The sequence below is a fragment of the Patagioenas fasciata genome, chromosome 4, assembly GCF_037038585.1.
Source record: "Patagioenas fasciata isolate bPatFas1 chromosome 4, bPatFas1.hap1, whole genome shotgun sequence".
Lineage (NCBI taxonomy): Eukaryota > Metazoa > Chordata > Aves > Columbiformes > Columbidae > Patagioenas > Patagioenas fasciata.
This window is the reverse complement of record NC_092523.1, coordinates 32,131,970-32,155,222: the sequence shown is the minus strand read 5'-3', so window position 1 is coordinate 32,155,222 and position 23,253 is coordinate 32,131,970. Positions and strand designations below refer to the sequence as shown.

Below are 23,253 nucleotides of genomic sequence, written 5' to 3'. Positions count from 1 at the left end.
ACTAGGAAATCTGACGTTAGTAAGACGTCCATCTAGAACAGCAGTAGAAGGTTTGTACACATCTAATGAAGTTACACAGATGTCTTGAATGTATTTTATTAAGATGTGATAAACAGGTCCCAATAATCAATCTCATAAACTGATGGCAGCAAAATAAAAGGAAAACTCAAGCAGGGGAGATGTTTAATATATGGCAGAGAAAAATTATCTGTTATCGATAGTTTAGCATAGCAAGTCTCTTCAGAGATCAGTTGAGTACCAGTTTGAGAGGTCATAAAGTTTCAGAACATTAACAATAAAAAAGTTAAATGGGCCACAAAAGTGATTGTGTGAATTAACAGTGTTCTTAATGTATATGTTATTTGAATACAACAGTACTGCAGTAAAAGAGCATTTGTCAAGGAATTACTTCAGCATTCATTTAGCCTCTTGCAGACTTAATATCCAAGGGCAGCCACAGATGTTCACATTTACTGTCCATTCATAGGTTATGATGAGTAGCAGGAAATACCATATGTGTATCTAGCTCATTATATTTCAGCTATAAAATTACACTCAACTCTTAAGACTACCATTAGAACAATTGAGTGTGGAAAAATAAGACTTCATGTTGTTAGATCATTTTCAGACCTCCGAGATTCACTGTGCTAGAACAGTTTGAAAATGATAAAGCATGACTCATTTTGTAATATTATAATAACTTTCTGATGATTTTAAGCACAGTATTTCTTTCATTATTTGTTCAATTAAAAAATCTCAAAATAATTATGTGAAGAATACAGGGAGTGATAAACGCACAAGCAAAATGCTCTTAATTTATTAGTATTTTTCAGAGAACCTGACTGGGAACTAACAGCTTATAGCCTCTGAACATCTCCTCTATGTAAACAATCTGATAGGGTGGAATACTTTCTCCCCCACCAGGTCCCACATATTCGGCGAAGAAGCAGCAACAGAAGGAGGGACAACGGGACAGGAGTATAAGTATTTGCTCTCACACAAATGCAATACACATCCCAGCAGCTAGAAGCAGGAATACACAGAGACACAGACACACAGAACTGATTAGGTAAACCAGTGGCTCTATGGGGATGCTCTCTGACTTTCATGACAGTGACCGTGCCGTTTGCTTTTCTGCAGAACGTTTGGGTGTTGGACCACACTTACCACTCACAGAAAAAGAAATCTCTCCACAATGTCCCTGACATAAGATATCACTTAGAAAACGTATGGTGCATCCCAGCTGGAGAAAGGTACCATCTGGGTATAGTTCGTGGCTCCCAGCTACGTGAAAACAAGCAGCTTAGCAGCCTGTCCAGTCTCAGTCCAGCTGTCAGATGTATTTTAATGAAAGGGCTGGCCCAGACGTATTAATCTTCTTGCTCTCCCTTCATCCTAGTTAGGTACGTAATTATTTGCAACTGTTTAGATACCCAAACCTAGCTGTTTTCATATGATTATTCTTTTTTTCTTGCTTTTCCACAATGTGGAAATTTACCTGGTTCTCCACAGCAGAGGCTCATTTAGCAATTTTCCAAGATTGAAATCCCTCCTGGAATTTCTTGATTGCTACCTCTGGATTGATACTGCTGTATTTGTCAGCCTGACTTCAGGGAAGTTGTTTGAAGTCCTATTTGGGTTTATCACTCACCCACCATTCTGTCACTTTGAGCAGTAATTTTTTAGTTTTTATTTGTGTTTTTTTTTTTCCCCAGATGCATTCATCTTGGAGTTTTCATTCTCCTGCTGCTTCCCCTTCTACTGCTCAGGGTGGGGAACATGGGAAAAAAATTAAACCAGTTCTACTGTACATGTCTCTGCTTAGGCAGAAATCACAGCCACTCGAGTGGAAAGCCCCTGAAGAGCAGCATGCACAAAACCTTATCCCATCTAGTGCCATCCCATGCTGTGTGCACCTATCCAGTGGTTTCTGCCCTTAGAGAAGTTATTTGCCTTAATGGTTGACTCCAAAAGTAGGCATCTAAATGTAAAAGTACCAGTCTGACAACCTCTTTCATTTTTTTTAGATCAGGATTCTCCCGCAGACAATTTAAACACAGTTTTACTGGGTAGTGCCCTGAAATGCCTTGACAGAGCTGAACTGCTCAGTGCCTTGGTCACACATCCAGGTTTGGCCATTGTCCAGGATGAGATACCCGCTCATGTTCACACTTTCTGTTGCTGGGAGTCCTCAGTTTATGTCTCTGCACAAAATGCAGCAACAGCCACAATTTCTCTCTTTCCACTTCCAATTGAAAATGTTTTAATTGCCAGTCTGTATGCCAATTTTTGGAATTTGTCCGCTGCCATTATGAAATAATATAGAAAAGGATGGAAGATTTGGAGGACCACAGGAAGTAAAAGCTTCGGCAGCCTTTTAGGGGCATCTGCCCAAAACAGGCTCTTCTGGATTACAGTCCCTGCTGCTTTCCAAGTGCAAGGGCATATTCTCTTCACAAGCTTTGTCACCTCTGACAAGAAGCATAATTTGATAGCAACAACCGCAGCAGCTCAAGTATCTCTGAATCCAGCCTGCCATTATCCTGCTCTTCATCTCTGCTCCAGGCAATGTGTTTCCACACCTTCTCATTGCTGTCCCCATCACTTTTGGAACAGGGCGCTGTTTTCGTGGAACCATATCTGTACACACGCGTGGGGTTTTTTGCTGCGTTACTAACTGAGCCATCTCATCCCTGTCACACACGTGCTACCGGCCAGGAAAGAAAGCGCAGGGTAACGCACAGGTCCCAGGAGCAACATCATACGATGTCCCTATAGTCAGTGACTAACTCGTTTAGCTAGTTTGCTGGAGTTTGTAGTATTTCTGGATCTTGTGCAATTCTCTGCATGTGTTTTTCGGAGAGCCTAGGTGACTGCCTTCAGGTTCAGTATTTTACCGAAGAGATTTGAATACTTAAAAGTTGATTTTTACAGCACTACACTCTTTTGAATGTAGGTTAGTTTCTGAATCAGGGTTACAATGAGTTCGTTGTTTCAAACCAGAACTTACAACTTCAGGCAAATCGCCTAAACCCACTTCACAGTGAAATCACTTATTAAAAAACTGTGGTGTCTAAGTATGTCTGCTTAGAATGGAGAAGGATAAACTGTAAATGAAAAGTTACTTGCAATGGATAGCTATGAAGCAGAAACTGGAAAAGTTCCTGTGTAATGACAATTTCACTTCATTTGTTTTTTAATTATGGTGGACATATAAATAGGTAACTCAGTTCTGCATACTTAAAAAAAAAAAAAACCAAAAAACAAACCAGGCGTAATAGTTATTTGCTTACATTGAATAAACACAAATGTATTACTAAAACCTAAACATGTTTAGTATTTTGCTGTTTCTGTGCATGTTTATATAAATAAAATCAGGTATTTTATATTAAGATTTTTCAAGTGGGTACTAATATTTCTATGGAACACTCCTAGCTAATAATCATCTTCCACTGTGGGAGGAATTTGTAAGTCAAAGTTGTGGTAAGAATTAACATTACCCATTCAAGATTAAAGCACACTCCCATGTATTTAATTGTGTAAGAAAAAGAACATAATATATCCAAGGGCACCATCTGCTGACAGGTTCAGGGTGCCAAGTGCTTTCATGGATTTTCAGATGTAGGGAAAAATACTGCACATTCAGACCTCACATATTTTAGAAAACAATTTACTTTTGGCTCGATTTTAAGGAGAGTTCAGTCTTGGTATTGCTACAAATTAGTTGTGTTTGAGATTCATTTTTTGAATAATGAGCTCCTGGTCTGTTTCTTTGCCTTCTGCAAACACTGGTCAGGAGTTGTTTTGCTAGAAACTGTCTTGAAAGTCTCCTGAGAGGGACAAGACAGCAAACCACCTCATTAGGTAAAGAATATTATGCAATGTTGAATCAAAGCAAAGTGAAAAATTCATCTATATTTTTTCCTCATTTTGTTTCAAAGCATCCTTATCCCTGATGATATTTAGGTGGAATAGAGATCAAATAACTACAGAAAACCAGGCAATATGACCAACAATATGCCTCACGTCACCATTGAATAGTTATTTCTTTTTTTCAGGCTGTTAACTTTCTTCTGTGGCACACAATACATGCTCTTGCAGTGCAAGTAATTTGTATCGACTTAGTGTCAAAACGTGCAAGGAAGGAAACTGCCGGTGTGACTTTAAGCATCAGAAGATTAGCAGGGAGCAGCTTGCACAACGGGATATTCTGCTGGCAATGAGGAATTCATCAGAGCTCAGATCAAAGTTGGTATCACCAAGCCACCCAAAGCTGCAGGTGTGACAGGTTCCATCTCATCACAATTTACAGCTGCTCTGGGCACCACTGAGTAGTTCATACGCATCAGCCGAGGATCTTCTTATATTCTTATTTTCCTAGCTTAGAGAAGAAAACAAGAACTGTTTTTACTAAAAGCCTTAATCTACACAACTATCACGTGACTCAGTGGCAGTGTACACGTTTTCTTTGCTGCCAGGAATCTGCTGGATTTTGAACAAGGTTTTCCGGAGCACACTGAGTGCTGCGTGTCCGAGGGGTGCCTCCAGAGCAGATGGTGTGTCCCATTACCCTGCTTTGTTCTCACCTGTGTGTCCTTGTACTTCCAGCTCTTTTAAAGAGAATTCTGTGGAATAAAAAACCAAAGCTATCTAAAGAAATGACTGAAAGAAGCCAAAAAGTCTAGGTTTTTTTTGTCATGGTGAGACAGTCTAATTCAAAGCACTTGTACATTCATGTTACACAAAAAAAAGATTTTAATGACAAAAGAATTTTAATGATATACACTGCAAAGAAAATTAGTTTCAAGTGCATTTATTTTGAAATAAACAAGACTATCATATGCATATATTCATATTTATATTAAATAACTTATTATTAAACATGAGAAAAAATATTCTTAAAAACTAATCTGCCACTTTCACATTCCATTTTATATTAAGTGACTATAGTTAGGAAATGTATAGAAAAACGATAAAATTGTCTCAAGCCAGCCGTAAAAGCACAGTGCACTATTGCCTTGGGCAGTGGAGGAGCTGGATGATGATGGTGCCGCTGCTTCCTCAGAGGGGAGGGTCCCTGTGAACAGGCAGCAATGAGGGACAAGGAAGGAGGGGAACCCTGTCAATAAAGCAGCACTCAGGCAGTTCTGTGTACCAAGACGACACCTTGAATACAATTAATTCCCTAAATGATCACACAGGGATTGCAGCTTATCCATGTTCTGTTGTGTCTTTATCCCAATTTATTTTATTTTTCTAGTTGTCAGTAGTTTAAGGATGCCATGGTGGAAATTTGTTAGGTATTTATAAGGAAATATTAACTAAAGTAGCATTCTTCAAAAGCTTTCTGAACTGGCTTTTTCTCAGAAAAAGAGCCACACCTAGCACAGTTTTTTATTTCTAAGATTCCCAGAGTGGAATTTCTTAAAAAAATATCTTCCTTTGGATTTTGTTTCGATTTTTTAGCAGAGATAAATCTTACTATAAATTACACATTTCTAAATGTAAGTGTACTTACACAGATGCTACATATCTTTTCTATTCATATGTAATGTAAGATGGTATCTGAGCAACATGTGCACTAAATACCATTTTGAAATGTTTGCTTACATGTATTTTGAGTAATAAAGGATGTAAAACCATTATTGTGGTTATATTTTAATTGTCATACTCCACCAAATACCTGCCTTTCCAATAACAATTTACTGACATTAGTTTTAGTGTGTGTATTCAGCTAGAAGTACTTCAAGGCACAGATTTTTCCTAAATAGATACTGACTTATTTAATGGCTAGTGAACCTTTTCAAGGAGGAGATAAGAAATACATGTTCGTGATTGTTTGGGTTTAATTCACACCACCTAACAATAATCTTGAAAGGGAGTAAGGAAAAACACTGCTGCTGAACAGCAAATAAAAAGTTTAGAGGATGAAACCCAAATGTAGCAGTGTCCTTACCACTGTTCCAGTAACATCTAAACCTGAAAGGCATGAAAGGTCATGGTGCCTACTGATTGCTTTTGTAAGGTCTAATTTATGTCTACTATTTGATGTATAATATTCAAATAATATCACCTGGTGAGTGTTGCTGTGTCTTGCTGCATGCATTTATGTTTTGCTTTGCTTCTTTGTCTGACACAAGTTATTTATCTATTTTTCAGATACTGCATTCCAAAGTAGCAAGTTAGATAACTATAATTTCTATTCAGTGCCACGTCTTACTTCATATAAAAGTGCACTATTCACAAGAAACACATGAAGTTTTACTCTACCAGAAATATACCAGTGAATTTATACATATGGCAATAAATTCTATAATAAATACTACAAAGTGTGTTACTTTTTGTGAATTTGAACATTTTGACTTTTCTTCAACATAACTGCTTGTAAGACATTTTAAAATCTGTACTTCTTTTAAGGATAAATTAATAAACACAATAGTAAGACTTGGAAAATCTGAACATTATAGTCCATACAGTACCATTCCAAGGTAAATACCCATCATTCACATTATAACCATGGCAGCTTTATACTTTTTAAAATAACAGCTCTGTTAGCTTCTAGGAGTTTAATTTGTACATTCAACTCGTATATAATGTTTTCTCATTATCAACTTAGCAGAAACTTTTAATAGTGCTCTTCTGAGAGCAAATTCACAGCCTAAGTTGATGTGGACAGTTTCTCTTTGTTGCCAAAACACCTGCCTACCCAGGTGTAACACTTATTTTTGTCTTCTTTTAAATGACAAACATAACCTGAAAAAACAATATTCAAAATATGTTCCTAAAAAAAAGGCTTCTGCCAATCAGGTGGTAGTTCGTTTTTTAAATAAAATACTGAAAAGGAGTTGTAAGGGCTGTTGATCACTACATTAAGTGGAAAAGAAGTCCCATGTTTTCTACTGCAGCTGGAAGATTCACAATTCACCTGGGTTAGTTTATTCTTCATTAAGAATTCATGGGAGTAATAGTTCTACCCAGTGCAGATATTCCTTCTTTCTTCCTTTATCTCAGCATATCTCGTCTCCGAAATTGCTTCCATAGATCTCTGAGATGTTCACTGGTTACAGTCATCACACAAGAGTAATATTCCTTCCAACCATACTTTGGAGTCTCCTGTGAAAAGTGAAAAACAGAATTGGAAAAAGAATTCACTAAATTCCTTAATATTACATTAAAATTGACTCAGACTCATACAAACTAGATATGTGTTTTAATATTAAAACCACGAAAAATCAAATACTTGTATGGCTCAGAAGCACTTCTGCAAAATAAGAGTTATAAATCCATAGACAGGTTAAGTATTCAGAATGCATCCTCACCTCACAGCACACAGTTAGCATTCAACAAAGAGCCTGTGTATAGTAAAAGCTGCAAGAAAGGATTTCCTCTTTATTCAGGTATGTCCTGCTCTCTCTCTAGTTTTGTTTCTTGCTTCTTCATGTTGACTCTCGACTAAAAAAGTCACCTCTAACACCAAGTAAAAAGCATAGAAGATTATTGATTATTCATGAAACTGGAGCAAAAGCCAAATACAAAATAGGTGGATGATACAAAAGCTTTGTTATAGGAAGTTACTTTAATTCTAAACTGCATTGTAGTTCATTGACATGAGTAAGTGCCCAGTGAAAGGAGAGGAATATTGGCCAAAAGCTGGCCTGGGAGAGCCGCTGGACTCTGTGTCGTCTGTGGTTACCCCTGGATCTCATTATTTCTTCTGCTATTCCTACCTTAACAAGCCTGTTTTGACAGTAAGTACAGAAAGATGGAGAGGAGCTAAATATTACATCAACAGGGGAACGAAGCTAAATAAGGAACAGGAATTTTAACTGCAGACACATCAGAAGGATTTACAAGTAATTTAAGTTGTCATCCATCTTAGAAATTAAGTCCAGTATTTAGATGTAAATGGTTACCATGTCAAGGTGAGAGATTGTCTGTTTTGGTTGAACTGAGTGAAGAAGTTAAAAATATTGTGACATTGCACTATATTAAAACCAACCATTAGAGAGTAAAGCTCACTTTCCATTTATTATTATTATTACTCATCTTGTATAACTAAAAAGCATAGAACATGATGCAGAAGTTGTATATATTCAGAAAAGAATCTAATCCACAACAGTATATAATTGAGACTTTAAATGAAATATTAGAAAAAAATACTTACATGAATGCGTTATTTAGTTGAGATTTATAGACAGATGCATTACTTGCAAAATGCATTGCATTATTTAACAAAAGCACAGTCAGTTGATTAATCAGTTCTTTAAGGTACACATTTATTTTTTCCTTTATGAAACAGGTTCAGAAAAATGTTTGTGAAAATCAGTAAAAGAAACACTGAAGCACACTAAATGTTCATCTACTTATTTCTAATGGATGCATTGTTGTTGCATCTCCTCTCAGTGTACAAAATCCATAGAAGGAACATTTTACCCACATACTCTGCAGCGCTTTCACATGTCACTGGGACATTTTCCTCCCACTGTATCCAGGTATGTTTTTTAGGTTCTCCCACTGCATAGTGTAGACATACTATTATTAAATGTTACAAATCTCTACTGTGTATTTTTTCCCCAGTTTAATCCATCTCAACAAAAGAATGAATGAATTTATTGCCTGAATTCAGATCTCTGTCGAGGTGCTGATGTATGTAAACTTGATGATTTTACCACAGGCTCTCTTTTTGTCACCAAGCTAATTTTATTAGGCTTGATGATGAGATATTGGATTCTTTTGCATCACTGCATTTTCTTCCAGTTGGTCACATACTCTTCGCTGAAGTTACTAGGGAAGCATCATGACTGTATAGGATTTTGCCAGTTTCCTGTAATAGCTGTTCTGTATCTTGAAAAATTTAGTTTACAGAAAACTTGATATACGAATACAATGTAGGTTGTAGCAGAATTAGTGGGGACAAAAAGACAAAGTACTCCTAAAAATTATTTTAAAAAGACATAGGAAAAGAAGAAATGATGGTTTGAGAGCCAAATGTTTCAAAGAGATGAAGTTACATAAAATTAACTGAAAGCCATGAACTTCCTCTTGCGTGACTAGTGAGTTGGTTTACTGAAGTGTTGTTTTAACTATTTCATTAGTTATTTACACTTCCCATTAACCAGGTGGAGAAACTAGATGCTTTGTTTGTTAAGATCAAATTTCCTTTTCTGTTCCTCACATATTAGCACAATGCTTCAGTATTTTGGTTATACTTCTAAAAAGGAAGTATAATTTTAAAAAATGTTAATAATTAATCAAAATAATAAAGAAATAATCCTATGGATGCTAAATGTTAGATGCAGGAGAAGAGCATATGCAGATCAAACACAACTCTTGTCTTCTTTCTAGGAGGACGACTCAGCTGCATAAGCCTGGACATGCCCCAAGCCATCTTTACTGCTGAATTTCAGAGAACCAGCCTGTTCAAAAGTTGTGACACTTCACTGAAAACAAATGGTCTGAATAGTCTCAAAGAACAAAGTTTGTGATACATGACATGTTGTGGCATGGGAATAGGTCAATAGTTTAGCTATATTTCTCCTCTCTTACCTGTCTTGCATAGGGGTCTACAAAAGGAAAATACTAGTGGGACTGGAGAGCTGGTGGGCTCCAGGCTGGGTAAACGGACCCCACCTCTCATCCTTACAGAATTAGATTTTACACTGTTGCTGGAAACCAGCCATTGCCCCAGATAAACAGGATCCAAGATTCTTTGTTTTCATGCCATGCTGTTTGAGAGATAGGGAAGAAAGACTGGAACCAGAGGCACGGTGCACTCAGTGGCATACAAGTGCTCAGAGAGGCACAGGATAGGAAAGGGGAGGATCCAGAAGGTCAGATGCCAATGTGATGATGTATAGAGGCATCTATGGTTATTCAACAAAAAATCTCAGCTTAATATTGTGCCTGAGAATTAAAGTGGAGGAACAACAGTCAAACCCTCCTGGTTTGGGAGCACACAAGATGTGTTGGTTGCCCCCCAGGTCCACTCATGGGGCCTTGTTTGTCATGGTTCGCACATCTCTGTTCCTCCCTTCTGCACAATAATACATCTGGGACCTACATTAACTGCTAACAGCCTTCCTAGCAACTGCTGAAAAGTCCACAAATAAAAACAGGAAAAAAGTGCTGGCACCAAAACCTTAAATTCCAAAAGAACAAATTCTTCCTTTATGTAAGAAGATAAATGAGTACTGACACGTTTCTGCTGTGTCCACCATGTGACAAACAGTTTCACAACAGTGCTAGAGTTAGGTTATGGTTGGACTCAATGATCCTGAGGGTCTCTTCCAACTGAAATGATTCTGTGATTCTGTAATATGGCTACAGAACATGCACACTCCAGTTTTCACACTGAAACCCACAGTACAATCTAACTGTAAGAATGAATATTCATGTAGTGGATATGCAGAAACAGCCATGGTCATCACATATGGGTAAAGTGCCTATTTTTGAAAATTGCTGGTATAGCATTAACTAAGCCAATGACACAGTATTGTTTTTGAAAGTGTAACTGTATAAATCAAAAGAGAATCAAGTTACTAACAGTCTCTCAGGAAGAAAAATCTGCCTCTACAATCTTCATTGATAAATACTTATTAGCTACACGTACCTGAGAAATTACTTGAATAGTGGTCACAAGACAGACAGAAAACAGCAACAGGAATTATGAAAGAATACTTTTCCTTATTTCAAACATAGTACAAAATTGCAGCTGGCTTACAAAACAGTGACAGTGCGAGTCAGCCATTGCCAGCTCCAGCGTAAAATTCCATTGCTGCAGTCAGAAAACACAACATGACATTTTGAGCTACTACGCTGCTCACAGTCAGAGAACCTATTCCTGAATTTTGGAACAGAGAACAAAGCAGTGACAGTTTAACATTCAGCCATTCCTGCAAGCATGCCAGCACACTCAGACGGGGCGGCTAACACATACCGTCATTTATCTGCTATAGAGCTCCTTCCTCACGCAGGATTTGAAAGTAGTGTACCTCTGTACAGGCTTGTAGCCCTGTGGAGCAGAAGATGGAGAGGTGCGCAGATGCAGACAACATGTGAAGGCAGCCAGAGGTAAGCATAAGACAACGGTATTGTGAAAATACAAAAAAATGGCTTTCGGTGACAAATAGCTAGAAGATACAGTACAGTATGTGCTAGGTAAGATGTTTATCATTTAGTCATTAAGTTCCAAATCTTTCAGTTTAAAAATGGAATTTATAAAGGAAAGGAAATATTCTTAGATATTTTTAAATTAAAAAAAAAAGAGGAAATAACTATTTTAAACCAAACTAGTCAGCAAAAATACAGCTTTTCATGTCTGCACATTTTAATAAGTTTATGGCAATACTTTAACTGACCGCTTGATGGCAGATTAACATACTAATTTGTTTCAAACTATTAAAACCAAAAAAGGTTTCAAATGAGAGAAATTTCATTTGATAAACTCTTTAAGACACTTTTCCAAAAGCACACCTTAAATATATGTTAAAATGAATATTTTAATGTTTGAAAATATATTTGAAAATATTCTTTTTAGATGTTTTAGAGTGATCATCAGAGACTACATTGATTTGGGCAGACATTAATTGTAGGATACTTAACATTAAAGTCAGGTATTTACGTTTCATAAACAGGTGCAAATTTCTCAGGCTAAAAGTTTCCAAGTTGCCACAAAATACTGCATAAGCAAAAGCTATAATGTTATTTTATCTCTACAACTGAACTGACCAAATCTTAATACGGATTTGAAAGACAGTTATTAACGAAGAAAAGGTTAGTGATTTGTTAGTTTTGATGTAGCACAAGACAACATTTGAGCCCTTCACATCGTAGGAGCAAGAGGGCAAACTTCTACTTGTTCTGGCCACACTAAATACTGTTAACTTTTAATGTACAAACTATAGGAAGCAATTAATGACACTTTCCGCCCATTTGTTCCGGCCAAAAGGTTCTTATGTGTTCTTTTCATTCTAAACCAAGACTGAGGTGGGCAGGGGGTTGTTTACTAAAGTGAAAAGGCAAAATTTTGCCTTTATGAAAACTTAGAGGAAATTGTAGTTCCTAAGTTTGGTACTGTACTGTTAATTTCTTAGAATACCACTGATTAGTGAAGAGAATGCATGCTTCTGAAAAATCTAACATGTCTGTATATTACTGAATTATAGAACCAAATCATGATCATGTCCTATGCAATCCAGGAGATACATCTAATTAAAATTAGACATAGCATTTAAGAAAGACAGTGCTGTTCTTCTGAACATCACTGGCTATTCTTTTTATAGTCCACTGCAACATTTTATAGTGGCTTTGGCAAAAGAAAGCATAAGACTGAATAGTGCTGGATGATAGAGATTATTAAGGATTACAGGTGATTTCTGTCATGCATTTTGTGAAATAGAAACGTAATACATTTACAAGAATTACTTAGTAAGCAGACTTTTCTGGTTCAATTAACATACACTGCACACTTACAATTAGTAAACAATTAAAACATATAGCTGAACATCTTGAAACGGTTATGAAACAATCATTCCCACACCATAATAAAAGGAATTGATGACCAATGAGGAAATAAGTTTGTTACAAATGCAGGGGTTGTTATCCACATATTACGTTCAATCATAATATTACAAAAATGACAAGTACGCTATTAGACTCAACACCACAGAAATTTCTAAAATTATGTTTAGGAAGCTAACTAAAAATGACTAAAATTACATTACAGAAATAACATACTGAAATGTGAATTTAGGAACCATAATACAGTTTAAGATTTATGTCTAAGGGATTAGATTGTCAGTAAGAGCACCATTTTACTTTTAGTTAAAAATGTGAACACCTGTCATATAAAGAAAAAAAAGTGACTTTTCTTGATCATGCTCTAATTGAAAATTTTTCTGCTACTATAAAGTTTCCCTGTACTACACAGAACCTGAAGAGGGCAGCAAGGCCTAAAAGGTAAAGCATGATATAAAAGCTTGTTCCCTATGAAAATTTTCTGCAAGTAACTTCATGCCCTCCAGCTTCTTGTAATTTACTATATTTGATACACGGTTAAATTCTCAAAAGCAACTTTGCACTAAAATACAGCATTGTTCAGCACCACTTCATGAATTCTTTATTCAAAAATAAAAGCTATCTTCTGCTGCAACTCTTTCCAACAGTCATTATCAATACTTGGTATTTTAAATAGCGTTTTAGAAGAACCAGTGGTTGACCTTTAATTAAATTGCTAGAGTTTAAGAGAGACGAACTCTCTTTTCCCTGCAAGCAACCCAGACATAATTGATACCTTTGTTAAAATCCTCAATACCAATCTATCTATCGCACAATACAGAAGAAATGACAGTATGCATAGGATTTCTCATCTCAAATTTGATTTGTGTACTATGAGGGTACATTACATCCTCTATGTATTGCTTTCCAATTAAAAAATATCAAGAAGAAATTTATCTTATAGACTGCTTCAGGATTTCTACAAAACATTTGTCTTTAAACATACGCACTGTTGGTTTGCAGCCTACTGGTGCTACAGGTGCCAAGGTAACTAGCAAAGTCAACTAAGAGAACTATAAAATTTAGAATCCTTACCCTAAACCCTCGATTGAGTCTGTCTTTCATAATACCGATAAATTCTTTATAACTCAACTGGTCGTCTCTGTCGACATCAAAAATCTTGAACACTGTGTTCACCAAATGTGGAGAAAGCTTCACACCTGTGGCTACATACACAGCACGTTTGAATTCATCTGCATAAGGAGAACATCAGAAGAAAAAACAGAATACATTAATGCAATCCTACTCTGTGGACAACATAATTTGAAATACAAGTAAATTTTTACCTTGAGGTTTCAATTTAAACACTCAAAACCAGGAAAATGTGAAAATTAGGATTGAATTTCACAGTTCTAAACCAAGTAGTTCTCAAATGATATAAAATGATACTGCTTAATTGATATCAATTATTTTACACAAGAGATAACAGTCCATATACTATACTACGTGTAATAAAATTAGAAAATCATATTCTAATATAAACCTATGTTACATATATACTGATGGCATCTACTTAATTGACACAAAGCAGAACCTAAGAAACAGAGCACAGAGAAAATAGTGTACTCCTTTGGCAAGGCCACATGAGGTAGGACTGCGCTGCTGTTACTGTATCAGACCCATGAAGATGCTACTTGAAGAGAGCGCACAAGTCTGATCACCTCACATATTCTTTACCTTGCACTCCCCAAGCATCTCAATTGTTATATTAAGGATTTTAATCAGTACACACTTGCCTAGTTCTTTCATCACACACTTACTGATTTGTTCAAAAATCTGTCTAATCCCTCTTTGGACCTTCTGATGCTGTTTCCTTGTACAACCTTCATGGAAGGCCAGATTGCAGACACTCACTGTGCAAAGAAATGCTTTTGTTTGCTTCAAAGTGATCTCTTACTGGTGTCATCAGGCATCTCTCAACTCTTGTATTGTAGGATTTGGTGACCAATTATTCTGCATTCAGCTTATCCACCACTTATATGACTTGTAAATCTTTATCATATCTCTTACGCTATGACTGAGCCTTCTCCTCTCAAAGCTGGAGTCCCAGCCTTTTTAGCCTTTTACCTCAGACACTGGAACTGCAAACTAGGAATTACAAAACATTTTTGTCAACAGTTCTGTATCTTTAACAACAGATTTTCATAAAAATACAAATACTTACCTTGACCTATGGAACGACTCGCAAAATTATACATTTGCATTGCAATTGCAAAATCTTCCAGGTTGTTCAAGAATTGGAAAAATGATCTAAACTCATCAAATGTGATACCCTACAAAATAAAAGAACAATATGCACCATAAGAATTAACAGTAGTGATGACAAATGAATAAACCAGCCTTGCAGTTACAAATACCTACTTCATTTCAGCATAGATAATACTCCCATTGAAAAAAACAGATTTGTACTGAAAATCAATAAAATAAAGAATTGGAATTTCCTGAGGTATGCAAGATATTTTTCCTCTTTGCCACTGCAACAGATAGCAATTCTGACCCAAAATCAGACAAAAATATTGTTTCATTGTTTAAGGTAATCTTTAAGAATTCCAGAATTATTACAATATGGCAGTTAGTATTGAGAATAAGAGTCTAAGTTTGTATGAATATTGGAATATGTTTACAACTGAAAACCTGCAAACCGCTATCATATGTATGTGTGCTCACATAAATACATTAAATTAATTCATAGATACATGTTGTGATGTAAATTAAGCTTTGTACTTTAAGGTGAAGGTTTTATATATCCAAATTTAGACATCTAGGTCTTTTCAGCTGATACTCCCAAGTATCAGGTATCGGCATCTTTTGCATTTTGACTACACTTCAGAGTATCTTCTGTGAAAGTTCCTCTGAAAGTGCTTTTGTTAAAAGAACTTATTTTTTCACCTTTTCTTGTGATATTTGTTCTGATTTCTTTCATCTTAGCTACAAATCCAAAGACCCAATAAACTATCTCTAAATCAATTTTTAAAAAGACCTTAAACAGAGACTTTGAATTAAGCCAGGACCATTGCCTATGTCTCATTCTCCATAGTCTGTCAGCCATTCTGACTATGGGATGGCATTCTTCAAACCTTGATCTCCCTGGTCTCCTGTTAACTATAATTCCTGGCTATTCTTCTGTCTGTTTTCAGCCTTTTATCCTATTTAACTATTTTTCTCTGAAAATAAACCTGAATACAACAGAAAGACCTGTAAGAAAGACCTTTCTGTTCAAACTAAAATCTCGACCCACATCTCTCCTCAATGACATACATAATCATATGGTATGGTGGAACACAGAAATACTAAGCAGGTTTGTGGCAGAGGAGAAAATGGTAGAGGTTGGGTGTAAACACAGGTAGAGACAACAAGTACTGTGGTAAATGTGGAGTGCCACATAATATCATTAAAACAAAATACTTTAATAGGCCTCCACCCACTTGAGATGTAAACCACTGCTCAAGCGATCCTACCTCAGCTCTAGCTAAGATTTATAAACTGTCTGATTGGAGAGCTTGACCCATCTCCATCATGAATTGCTTTTGTCAACAAGCATATCTGTTCTCTGTTCTGTTCTTTGCAATTGGGAGAAAAGTCTCATAGACACAAGCAGAACTACCTCCTTACTCTCCTTTGAATTTTTATCTTAAAAACTTAATTTACTAATACTAACCAATACTGTCTTCTTGTTTCATTGCATTTGACATCTAATAGTTTACATCCAAGTTCTCTTCCTTGCACCCTGCTCAAACTGAAAACTCTCTGGGACTGGAGTAACTTTGTCACTTATTTGTGAAATACTTAGATCAGTGAAATTTCAGTCCCCAACTAGGACCCTCAGGTACTATGGTAAAACAGCAATAATACAGAATGGCTGTCAACTTCTTGAGCTAACATTTTTAGGTTCACAAGGTTTTTTTTAAAATCCTTAATTTGCACCAATTTGTCTGTAAAGATTCTGAATGTGGGAGACTCTGTAAGAGGTTAGGCGACTGCAAAAATCCTGGCTCTTTCCAAATAATGAGAGAGGAAGTGGTCAGTCTAGATGGAAAACAGCCTTTGTGTAGGAAAGGCTAAGAACTGCTGGTTCTTCAAACAAGCCTTTTTGCAACTTCCATGTTTCCAGCAGTGATGAAAACTGTTGCCAAGAACTGACACGGGAGATGAGGCTGGGAGATAAAGGAGCCACGTCTGCAGTTCATGGCTAAAGTGTACATACTCCGTAACATTTTAGCAATAAGAAAAGTAACTAACTTCATTTAAGAGTTCCATAATTTCTGCTGAAATCATCTGCAATCATACATGTTTATTTCCTCTCAAGGAAAAACAGCAAAGGACACAAAAGAGGCAGAAAGGCAGACAAAATGACACTTGGAGAGTTGGCTGTACAGCTTTCTACTGTCTCTCTCTCTTCCTAGGACCATATTTTGTTCAACTGGCAACTGTAATAACATTTTGTAATTGCCATATTTTGCATTTTGAGATAGGAAGTTAGTTATTTACATGTAGCTATCCCAGAAGTTTCCTACTGGACACTATTTATTTTGTATGTAAAAGGAAACAAACTTTTTTATTTATTTGGACAGATTATATTTTACTACAGCAAAGAAAACTGTTATGTTAATGCACCAATGCTGTTAAAAATGCACAGACTTTCTTTAGGAGGTGGTATTTGTAGTAATTCCATATGCCAGCTTAAATGAATCAATGTTTGACATCTAGTTAGTAAAACGAGGAAAACATCCTGTGAGCAGGCAGCATGCCAGCCGAACTTTTTAACATGACTACAATATGCCAAATGATCATCGTGTTGTTTTAGAGGCTCCTACATATGGTGACACGAAGATTAACATTGACAGCTGTGAGAGTAGCTGTCTATTACTCTACAGGCTAGACTAATTTTTCTTCTAAATGGAATCTTCTAGTTTGTATTAGTATTGGAGTGGATCACTGTGATAAAATAGAGAGTGCAATTTATAGTTTTCTAATTGTATGTTATTACAACTGTGTGAAAGTGCAAACATATGAACAATGCCTCCATAACAGTATGAGGCAAAGTCCCATTCTCAAAAGCCCACGGCCAGCACAGGAGATGTCACAGGGATTTACTTCTTCCACTGCACTGACAGCACATTTACCTCACCAGTGATAAGGAGCAATGGAAAATGGCAATGTCCTGTTTTACCTCAAAGAGGCATAGCATATGACCGGAGATAAATGGAACTGGTCAAGTGCCAGGATATTTCCAGAAAATAGCAGAAGCAAACCTGTTAATGAGTGATACAGCTTCCTAACGTGGAACTTTTCCTTAGCTGATGGTCGCACCAGAGATCAAGAAGAAAAATCTACTGTGGAAGACTTGCTATCAGAACAGTGGCACTGAACAACTTAGAGATGAACTTCAAAGAATACTTCTTATCAAATGAAAGCGTCGGTATTTATATTTACTTAATCAACTTCACCTTTGCCATTCAAATAATTATTTCTCTATACCTATGACTGTCATTATTTTTCAGTTACCCAAGTGACACTAATATCATTGATGTTATACAAGCCACAATGTGATTATTTTTTTTTCAGATTCCATATGTATGGAAATCTTGATTTCACCCTACAGAAAAACATCTGGGAACCCTGCAAAAAAAGCTTGCTACCATTTCTGTTGCACTGTCTTGGCTTGGAATATTGAAAGCTGTACAGACCTTTCAGAGTAGATAGAACTGAGCCCTTCAGCAGCTAGACCAGGAACTCAGAAAGGGGCAGTGAGCAGGAACTCTGATCCCAATCTTGTCGCTTCATCTTAAACCTGATCTGGTGCAAAGCAGACAGCCCTGCTCTCCCTTTCTACTTCCCAGCTATATTTATCTCTCAGTGGACCTAACTGCTCTACAACCACAGGAAGAATCAGATAACCCAGATATTTGAACAGATTGTTGGTGTGTGTTTCTATCAGGTCAGCTGACTGATGTCAATCTGTAGGCTGAAATTACAAGATAACTTCAGTAATAATAATAACAATAGTAATAACACCACCACAACCAAACAACCCTCCGTCCCCCCAACATAATAAAACCCAACCAAACAAAAACCCCTCCAAACCAGTTTATTACTTTTCTTCACAAGTTCTGCTCTCAATGCTATCAAAATACATAGCTATTGAAAGAGTTAGATTTCCAGGACAGATTAATCTGATCTCCTTATGTAAACACAAAAGGAAGAAGTATATCCAAAGCATCCATTATTTGAAGAGCTACATTTAACCTTACCCAATTGATTACCACTGATGCATAGTTGCCACTACATTTCTCTGATTCACTTCCGGCAACACATTTGTTGTTAAACAAATGAAGGACTATCTACCTCTTGACATTTGCTGTTTTTCTTATCTTTTCTATCTCTTCAGCTATTAATAAGAACCACATAGCTATCAATAATTATATACAAGCGATCCATTATTAAGACTATAAAAGAAGAAGACAAAGGGTATCAATGCTTTTTCTGAAGAGGTGCTATCCCAGTGGCAGTGCAAAAGAGAAGAAAAATGACTCATTCCTAGAAAATTGTACATTTTCAAGTCTTATGGTTCTTGCTGTTTAAACTGAATTTTCATGTAATATAAAGCTTTGTTATTTAAACTTCAAAAATATTACTAGCTAAATCCTATGAAACATAATTCTATGCTATTTGTTCCTCTACCTTTCATTCAGCAAGTAATCTGAAAAACATGAGACACTCATCTTATGATCAGAGTAAAATCCTAGTGCTAATTAATTCAGTAATAGAATTCCGTTCAGCCCAACAAGGCTGTGTTTTCATCTTGGTGACACTAGGATTGGATGCTGTAGCCCACTGCTGTCCTAGCTAAACAATTACCTTTTCCTCAGGAATCCTGCAGCGCATGTTTTCCAGGTAACTGGATGTATTTTCCACATTCGTATACCTCAGAAGAATATGGGCAAAGTCCTCCTCACTGATGGTGTTCATCCCATTAGAGTAGGAGAGGAATTCTATCTCTAGAACCTCAGTTTGTAGGTTATCCATAAATCTAAAGCACAAACATAAATATGAAGAAATAGTAATACTTCATTTTTCTATTAATGTCCTTACAAGATTCATAGAATATAAAGCCAAATAGCATTATACAAATTATTTATCTTTTCATAACACTAATGGTAAATCGGGCAAATCCCTTATCTGTGTAGACATATTTTCTAATCTCTATAACAATCTTAACTCAAAGATTAAGTGTTTTAGCAGTGATTAAAATAACTTCATACATTTCTAATTTAATTCTAGTTTGTGTCTGCTTATTTTCTTCTTCAGTGGGTCACTGATCTTTATTTTTATATGCTGGACTGAAAATTCCATCATGGTACTAAATGAATTCCCCAAATTTATTCCCCATATAGCTGCTTACAGATTGTGACTAAACCTTACCGTTCTCTTCTTAACAAGCTAAATATGATGAACTCTTGCAGCCTTTCAATCTAAACTTTTTTTTTTTTTAATACTTCACTATTCTTATGATATTTCTATAAATGTTTCCCAACTTAAGAACATATTTAGTATAATCTGGACACCAAAACTGGGTAAAGTATACAACCAGCTTCACATAAGAAGGAAACACTACTTCCCTGATTCTTCTTGATGTCCTAGTTATACAATCAAGGATGAAATTAGCTCTTTGGTCACAGTACTGCACTGGGAGTTCATGTTCATCTCATCGCCAACCACAGCCTGGAGCATTTATTTCCCTGTTACAGGTTCCCATGAGTTCCCATCCTGTAAACACCACCTGTAACACTCCTTCCTAAGATACAACTTGACTTGTAAGGACTATAAGGAGCTCAAATCAAAAGGATGTATAGACAAAAGTATAAGTTCAAGGTAAACATACAACAGCATTTTCCTCACCAATCATAGGTTAATGTGTTTTTTAGCTGGTAAAGTGCTAAATAAAATTTGATGGATCCCTCTTTCATGAATGTGTCTACTAGGTTTTGACTCCTTAGTACACGCAACATCTTATGACTATTGATGGACATTTTAACTAGATGTCTTCCGAAAAAAGTACCTTCTTTTCTGCCTCTTGTTCTGAACTCACACCATGATTTTACTTGAAGACATGGTTTTTATGCTATGTGAAACACTTTTAATGACATACACAAGTTTAAGGCAAAATATTTTGCAAACATCTGATTGATTAGAATTCACAGATAAGCGATAATTATAAGGACAATAGGTACTGGGAGTATTTTCTGAGGAAACAATAACTAAGCACTGTATCTCTTTCAATCACACAAAACCATACAGTTTTATGGCTCTGTTTTTACAGCACTCTCCCTGTATTTTTAAATTCTGTTTTAATTGGTCTAATAATTAAGCCAATAGCTTCTTCCACCGTGTTTTCACTTTTTCCCAGAAGCAGCTTGTGCCTACATATCTTCAGAAAAATCTTTACATTTAAATATGTTCCTAAGAGCAGAGATGCACACGTATTTGCTTTAAAGCGCTGACAAACGGGAAAAAATAGAAATAATTCAAAACAATGAAAAAAATTCCTACATACCAATAAGGACAGGATTGGGGCATAACCTCTCCACCCCAAATCAACTACACACAAGTGCTAACAAAATTCCAAATGCAGCAGCATCAGTAAAGGACTTTTTATTGCTGGTCCCCTTACTGTTTTATTTTGCTCGTTGTATACATAACACACACAAAGGGAACATCATTTTTATATATGTGTCTGCATAAACAATGTGTATAGTAATATAATATACATTAATTAGAACAAACATGCAACTATATTTTACAAGGAAATAATGAAGTTGAGACTCACCTATAAAAATCCTCGAAGTTCAATTCAGCTTTTCCTTTTTTACCGAAAAAGTGTACAAGCAATGTGGTATCTGACAGTGAACTTGAAAGATCATCACGCTTAAATATTGGAATAAAAAAAATAAAGGCCATGGTTGGATCAGTTACAGAAGTATAATCTGAGAATGCCTGTCATCACAATAGACACTTCTATTAAAAGAGTTTGTGTTTTACATTCACATAACAAAAAATATTTTAGCATTAAAATCCATTAAATTAATTTAGTCATGCAGTTTTCACACAAAATAGCATTAGGCTGTTAATTGCATTTAGTAGAAAATGCTTAAATCAACAGTTTAATTTAATGGAAGCTGCAATGAAGGGGGGGAAAGCATGAAAAATAAAACCAGAAACTCTTGAGAAAAAGAAGTTCTAGTCAGTTGAGGTAAAACACAAAAATAACTCCCTTTGTACACTATCTCCTTTCCTTTCTACTAAGCAACTACAAAGAAATTAAAGGATGTTGCTTCATATGCTTTTATTTTATATTTCAAAATTAAGTATGGGATTGTATTCCAAAATCACTCAGATCAGTCAGGTGTACTTTATATGATTCTTTTCTGTAAGTAGCAGATGACTAAATTTTACTGCCCAAAGACATTTAAAACAACAGAACTGTAAGAAATTTTGAAATAATGAAATAATATTTTGACTCATTCTCTTAAGAATGTTCCTCATCTACCGAGTATGTGGTCTCTGCATCAGACAGAAATCTTTGAACATGTATGAGTACCTTTTCCTTAAGGAATATCAGTTTTGAAGGCACAGAATTAGAGTAGTAAAACCAACTAATTTTGACCATTTGTAATAGCAAGAGTTGCAAATAGGAAGACATGCATATGAACAGAAGTAACTATCATCAGCGTATAGTGATTATGCAACATTCCACTTTTTTCAAACATATTAATTACCCTTAACTGTCATGTATGTGCATTGATTTTACCTCTTTTACAAAGAAACTCTTGGTATACTGAAGAGCTAGAAAAATAATTCAGTAACATAAGGCTCTTAAATAAGCCATAGCATTCCACCACAGCAATGTCCTTCTGGCATTAATGTGCACCTGCCAACATTTGAAATACAAAAAGTAATACATATAGTCTCCTTGCTGCACCTGCCTAGGGAGAACCTTGTGTCCAAGCTCTCATTTTTCTTACAAAGACGAGATCTCATGAAAAGCAAAGATTGGGAGCCAGTAGTCTCTGGTATTTCTAGGCAAGCCACCACCCCCAATCAGCACCACTGTGTTGTTGTGAAAGTGTGTTTGCCTACTCTACTGTTAAAGTAAAAAACAGAATGGACAGTACAGAAACCTAGTGAGTATTTGGGAGATGTAACAGTACTAAGTTTATCATCATAATGTTAGATTTCAAACCTATGGGATTTACTGTAAGTATAGAAAACTGTTTATACAGGTCTATAAAGATCTACATATACAAACCTGCAAGCTGTACTCAGAGTCCTTTAAATCTGACTTTATTTCATAACTGAAGAGGCCACAAATTTATAACAGGTGGAGAAAGTCTCAATCAAGAAACTAGGAAGAAATTTTGAACAGTATGCAATAGTTTGACATCATGTACCACGAAAAACCACTTCATATCTACATTCTCTGAAATATACTATATTAATTTCAAATTTACATACTGATTTGTAAAAATGTAAAATGCATATGTATTTATGTATCAACAAGGAAAAAAGTGAGGCAGTGACAACACAAATCCTTTCCTTTCAACATCCAAGAGCTAAAGAAATGGGAGAGACTTTTCCGTACTTTAGTATAATCAGTTTAAGATTCTCAAGATTGTATTTCATGTACTCTAGCTTCCTCTT

The 23,253-nt window shown here is 35.9% G+C and overlaps 1 protein-coding gene across 7 annotated transcripts in view; it reads right to left on the bottom strand.

Annotated features, from left to right (window-relative positions):
* Window positions 1-4,797: 4,797 nt before the first annotated feature.
* Window positions 4,798-23,253, bottom strand: part of MICU3 (mitochondrial calcium uptake family member 3) — a 52,811-nt gene continuing 34,355 nt past the window's right edge. For 3 of the 7 annotated variants that reach the window (XM_065836104.2, XM_065836105.2, XM_065836106.2), the window contains 6 exons: window positions 21,383-21,480; window positions 19,414-19,585; window positions 14,720-14,828; window positions 13,591-13,748; window positions 10,937-11,011; window positions 4,798-7,113 (listed from right to left, as the gene is read on the bottom strand). In XM_065836104.2, coding sequence (XP_065692176.2) covers window positions 10,943-11,011; window positions 13,591-13,748; window positions 14,720-14,828; window positions 19,414-19,585; window positions 21,383-21,480 — 606 coding nt within the window. In that variant the 3' untranslated portion in view covers window positions 4,798-7,113; window positions 10,937-10,942. Of the gene's footprint in view, window positions 7,114-7,319; window positions 7,468-10,936; window positions 11,012-13,590; window positions 13,749-14,719; window positions 14,829-19,413; window positions 19,586-21,382; window positions 21,481-23,253 lie in introns of all 7 variants that reach the window. The other 4 variants (XM_071807540.1, XM_071807541.1, XM_071807539.1 and 1 more) reach the window with 2 other exon arrangements.